This window comes from Bremia lactucae, linkage group LG17 (genome assembly GCF_004359215.1).
Source record: "Bremia lactucae strain SF5 linkage group LG17, whole genome shotgun sequence".
NCBI classification, from domain to species: Eukaryota; Oomycota; class Peronosporomycetes; order Peronosporales; family Peronosporaceae; genus Bremia; species Bremia lactucae.
Window position 1 is genome coordinate 210,364 of NC_090626.1, and position 5,591 is coordinate 215,954.

The 5,591-nt window shown below is 43.2% G+C and overlaps 3 protein-coding genes across 3 annotated transcripts; 2 read left to right on the forward strand and 1 right to left on the reverse strand.

The window, feature by feature from the left end:
- Window positions 1-2,000: 2,000 nt before the first annotated feature.
- On the forward strand, window positions 2,001-2,366 carry CCR75_009565 (uncharacterized protein; the record flags this gene model as incomplete). The annotated part of the gene is made up of 1 exon (XM_067967604.1): window positions 2,001-2,366. The coding sequence occupies one exon, from the start codon at window positions 2,001-2,003 to the stop codon at window positions 2,364-2,366; it is 366 nt and encodes a 121-aa protein (XP_067823585.1).
- Window positions 2,367-2,497: 131 nt separating this feature from the next.
- On the forward strand, window positions 2,498-3,087 carry CCR75_009564 (uncharacterized protein; the record flags this gene model as incomplete). Its single annotated transcript, XM_067967603.1, has 2 exons — window positions 2,498-2,836; window positions 2,944-3,087. The coding sequence occupies 2 exons, from the start codon at window positions 2,498-2,500 to the stop codon at window positions 3,085-3,087; spliced, it is 483 nt and encodes a 160-aa protein (XP_067823586.1).
- Window positions 3,088-3,881: 794 nt separating this feature from the next.
- CCR75_009563 (uncharacterized protein) lies at window positions 3,882-4,994 on the reverse strand (the record flags this gene model as incomplete). The annotated part of the gene is made up of 2 exons (XM_067967602.1): window positions 3,882-4,877; window positions 4,980-4,994. 2 exons carry the CDS (start codon window positions 4,992-4,994, stop codon window positions 3,882-3,884), a joined length of 1,011 nt encoding a protein of 336 aa, XP_067823587.1.
- Between the last annotated feature and the right edge of the window lie 597 nt (window positions 4,995-5,591).

Genomic DNA, 5,591 nt, shown 5'->3' on the forward strand with positions numbered 1-5,591 from the left:
TCGCACAATCGTGTCTTTTTACGATTGGCGGGGTTGATTCAAAGTTAAATGAATCAATCAATAGAACTAGTGTCTAATTGCGTGAATTATTACCGAATGTGGTAATATTGGAACTATTTAAGTGAAAAAATAAAGATAATAATGTTGTAATTCTTTATTTATTCTCTCTCATAGGGAATAATATTTTTATTCCTCTTTTAGGACATAATATTTATGTTATTTAACGGGGTGTCCCTAAAAATTGTAATGAATAATTAATTTTAAATTAAATTTTCGGCCAGGCGTACCCGCTATGATCGTATCTAAGCCGTAATTATTACGGGGCACCTTTCGCTTGTTTTACCTAGTACTGGCTAAGATAAGCTGATAACAGTCAAGGTAAAGATGCTGCAGAATACTTCACATACAGGACGTGCAGAGGAAGGGTTTAAAGCTGCTAAGAATTCTTAGCAACTAAAGGTCGATACTGAGGAAGACTTAGTATATGGAAAAAGTTAAACTCGAATATATAATTCAAGTTTCTTACGTATTGCAATCTTCTTAACTGACTAAATATATAATCTAACTGTATACAAAGACTCATTGCTCACCACCCCTTCGCGCGTCCAACAGCGACTGGCGGAAACTAGCCAATGAACAGAACTCTCGCATTCTTTTCGCTATTGCTTCTAGAAGATGTTTCTAAATAGCAGAGCCATATTAAAATAGACTTTATTTTTATGCATTTTTAGCGTGCTTGCTTGAGTCAGAAGAAGCAATCATTTCGTCACGCTCTAGTTGTCTTTAATCAAAGCATTCTAAAAAGATGTCGTGGAAAATATACGCACACCAGAAACTTGCGCTTTTCTATATTCAGCGGTAAGTCAATTGTCATTTTTCACCTCAAAAGGAAATTATTGTGAGGGCTTCTAGCGCTTCCGTTGCTTAGCGAATGCGGGCTGCTGAAATACAGAATCCCCTTGTAATAGGTGCTCACCAACAGACTGATATGCCTTCTTCTTATACACACGTTCTATGAAAGGGAAGTGAGTGTTGCGTCACGAAATGTCGAACACAAGGAACATCTGGCTACAAGTAGTTACACGTCAAAAGTGACACTCAATAAGAAAAATCATGATCTTTTTAAATTGATGGCAACGTCAGATTGTAAGTGATGGCGTGGCAACAAGACTACCCTTGAAGGAAAAGCGGAGTTATAAAAGCAGCATGTATCCTTTCACGACACGCGACAGCACAAACAAGTCGAGTAGGCGAATGAAATGGAAAGTCTTTCGTCTGCCACTTTTGAAATTTCTTGATCTTTGGATTTGATCAATGGCTTTTCCAGCTGCACTTTTAACCCTGTCGAATCAACGTGTATAGAAAGGAGACATTGAGATCACTGTGAATGGTGAGAAAGAAGAGCAACGTGGGACTTGAGCTCTTCGCTCTTGTCTAATTACCAGGAAGCGTGTTTTATAACAAAGAAAATTACAGCGTCGCTGTAGCAATGGACGTTCCGATAGAGGGATAGTCCACCCTACCACTACATAAAAGCTCCGTGTCAATGACAAAACTTTGCCACGATGGACTCAACATTTAAGCGGTCGTAGTGGTCCGTTCCACAAATCCAATCTCCATGTGTTGATACTTGCGACGTGACGATTACGCGTCCAAGTACCCACCATGAGATTCGGTCCCACCTGTTTCCTTAAGGAGCTTCATCAGCTGCTCTTCCACGACCAGATGGCTGGCCATGTCTTTCGTTTCATATTAACTTGTAATAATTATTTACGTCAACTTATCAATCTATCGTCTTCTTTGTATACGTGGCCCAATCACATACAACACGAAAGAGTAAATGTTCTCTACAATACATGCTTTTAAACCAAATGTATACATTAACGTTGCGTTCTTTCAGAACGGAGCAATCCAGACACGAAAGCACCGAATCGTGTCCTGATGATCTTATCTAGTAGTCACCACAACACCATTTGCCATCGCACCTTCACAACGAAAGCATGATTCCATGCGAATTCGTCGTTTTATCCGTTGCAATCGTCCTCGTGCTTTTACTAGCGCTCAAGCTCTATACAATGAAAACGTCGGCCTCCCGAGCCATTGCGAATCAACCGCCTCCGGCATTCACCGTCGTCGAAATCAACAATCTCACGTCAATGGACCAAATTAACTACCTCTCATCCTACACGTCAAAAGCTTTGCTTTTATCTCCAATAGCAGAAGAAATACGAGCTTCTCAAGTGAGTACATTGAGCTACGTGGGCCTCAGTGACGTCGTAATGCCGTCACTCGAGTCCCCCGTCGTGCTCGTCTCACCTTTTGATGGCGCTCAAGTCGCTGCGCTTCCTCCCGTTAGATTCGTCTAAGTCTTTCCTAGTCATTCTAACGGTAACATCACAAGAGGAGAGACCTCGTCCCAAAGAAAGCAAGGACGTGGGCATTCCAGCTCCCATTCTCGCAAACCCTTTGAGCCGTCAAGAAGCAACCAAGGACAATAATGGCACGTGGCAATACGATGCGTGGGGCACGAATGCTGCTACGTTTTTTTAATTTTGCTTTCTCAGTCGTGGCTTTGGCTACATTGTCGCGAGCATTTGTGGGTTCGTCGTATTATGGCTACTCTAGTATGTTGGGTAGTCGGGCAGCGACGTATGCGACGTTAATGACGTACACGGGGATGCTTGTGGGGCTATTTTTCCTGCTATTTATGGAAGGGATGCGTATGCTGCCACGACCTACTCGACTATTTGAGCAACTTGTGGATTTATTGCTTGCGGCATTACTCGTAGTCGCGGGGATTGTATTGGTGGTCTCAGATTATGTCGCAAACTGTTCGGTATATGGGTACATGCTACGTTGCAATCATTTAAAAACAGCCGTGGTATTTACGTTTCTGGCATCGTTTTCCTACTTTGGAAAATGCTTTTTGGTTGAGTGGTGCAGGATTTGTACGATTCGGGTGTTTCTTGTTGGGCGAGTTCCTGGGTGTGGTCGGAGTTGGTCGATCGTATCCTAGCATTGCGATGCCTAAGAAGGCCAGTGTTGATACGACGTGTCGCGACGCAAGTAACCCCATCGGACGAATGATCACTTGGTGAAATGGAGGGTGACGCCGGATAAGAGCAGGAACAGGGACGCGGTTGCGAGCTCACAAACAGGATGAGATCCATGGCTTTTTCAAATATTGCAAATGGAGAACAGACGAAGCCACTCGATAAAGATTAAAAAGGCAAACGGTCACGAACGCGAGAAAATTGACAATCCGAGAAACTTAGTGCGCTCGTACTGACAACGACTGCACGTTTGACCCCCACAATACTTTACGAACGGCTGCTGTTCGTAACGCAATGTAAGCAACTAACGAGCAGGCGTTGTAAATCGGAGCAAAACACGCGTCCAGAATTGACAGAAACGACGCGAACACGACCCCATGCTTGTTTACACTTTTTTGAAATGCTTCTTCTATTCTACAGTTGCAAGATTGGAAAGTGCGTAGAAATTCAAACTATTTATTTCGTAGAAACCGCGTCCCTGTTCCTGCTCTTATCCGGCGTCACCCTCCATTGTCATGCCAAGTTCGATCGATTCGTCCGATGTGGAGGCATCTATCTTGCCGTCGCGACATCGCTCGTATCAACACTGGCCTTCTTAGGCATCGCAATGCTAGGACGTGACGATCGACCAACTCCGACGCAACACCCAGGAACATACGCCCAACAAGAAACACCTCGCAATCGTACAAATCCTGCACCCACTCAACCCTAAAAAGCAACATTTTCCAAAGTAGTAAAATGCTTAAACGAGCGCTCAGTAAAAAACGATTTTTAATAAAAGCCCCCACTCGCTTTTCCGTATTCTTTAAAAAAAAAAACCTTTCGTTTCTAAATTTTATCGGTAAATTCAGGAATCACGACGAAAAGATCACCCACGACACCAAAATCGGCCACTTGGAAAATCGGGGCGTCTTCGTCTTTATTAATGGCAACAATTGTCTTGCTATCCTTCATGCCTGCCAAGTGCTGAATCGCACCCGAAATCCCCGCAGCCACATACAATTCTGGCGCCACAACTTTACCAGTTTGACCCACTTGGAGCTCATTTGGGACAAATCCCGCGTCCACAGCCGCACGAGAAGCGCCAACCGCGCCACCAAGTTTATCCGCGAGGGTGTACAGTAAGCCAAAATTTTCGCTATTTTTAAGACCACGGCCCCCCGAAACCACGACCCGAGCGGACGCGAGATCCGGACGTTCCGATTTACTTACTTCCTGCGATACAAACGTCGACTTGGCCGCTTCAGGGACGTCTGGGGCCGTATCGAGCGAGGCGTGTCCACCCTCAGCGTCCGCTTTGTCAAACCCGGTAGGTCGTACCGTAATGACCTTAATAGAGTCCGTCGATTTGATTTGCGTAATGGCATTGCCCGCATAGGTTGGGCGTAAGAACGTGTCGTTAGAAATGACTTTTAAAATATCAGAAATGGGCGCAACATTGAGTTTTGCACCGGCGCGTGGCAAATAATTTTTACTCGCATTGGAACTTGGTGCGAGTATGTGGGAAAATAATGAGGTTTTTTGTAGCGCGACAAGAAGTTCGGCCACTTCTTCGGCAAGCAAGTGATCGTACTTAGTGTGAGAGGCGTGTAAGACCGAATGAACGCCTGCGACCTTGGTGGCGGCGTTGGCTGCGGGGGCCGCTTGGCTCCCAAGGACGAGCAAGGTGATGTCGCCACCAATTTGTTTTGCGGCTGTGATAGTCGAGAGCGTTGGTCCCGAGAGCTCCGACTGATTGTGCTCGGCTACGACGAGTGTCGACAGGAAGGCGTTATATTGTGTCGTGAAGAAGGCGTTCTTTTGTGTCGCGACGCGACGAAGGATCTGAGAGAAGAGAAGAAGGCAGGAATTTAATTAATTTGTTTGCCTTGAGATTATATAGTCGTTTAGGAAGCGTCGAGACTAGAGAAGCTTCAAGCTCCGTACCTGTCGGGCGAGCATTTCGAGTCTTGGATCTTACGATAAGGAAGAAAACGTAATTGAGGAATGTTTTTCTTTGTATTTGTGGATTGGACTCCTCAATCATGATAAGTGTTTAATATTCTTTTTTTAAGGTTCGTACCAATTATTGAAAAGTCGCATTTTCTTGGCATATTTTTATCCTTTTTTCTCAAAACGCGAGTGCTATTTCAATTTGTGTCAAGCACCTGAAAAATTTATAATAATAATTAAATTATTACGATAACAGCAAATTCTATCGCTAAAAATCCAGAACTTTAAATTGCAGAGGAACTTTAATGTGAATTAAGGACCGAAATTATAAGTACACCATTAAGTATTTGATAGCCGATTATAAAAAAATAGTAGTTTTCGCTAGTACTTGTAACGGGGTGTATCGTTACATGAAATTAACACTAAAAGGTTGTTAATTAATATTATCTATTGGATAGATAATATTTGGAGGAAATTACTTTAAATAGTAATTTCCTGAATTCTTATCCATAAATAGGTATTGTAACGGGGTGTATCGTTACATGAAATTAACACTAAAAGGTTGTTAATTAATATTATCTAAAAGATAGATAATATTTGGAGGAA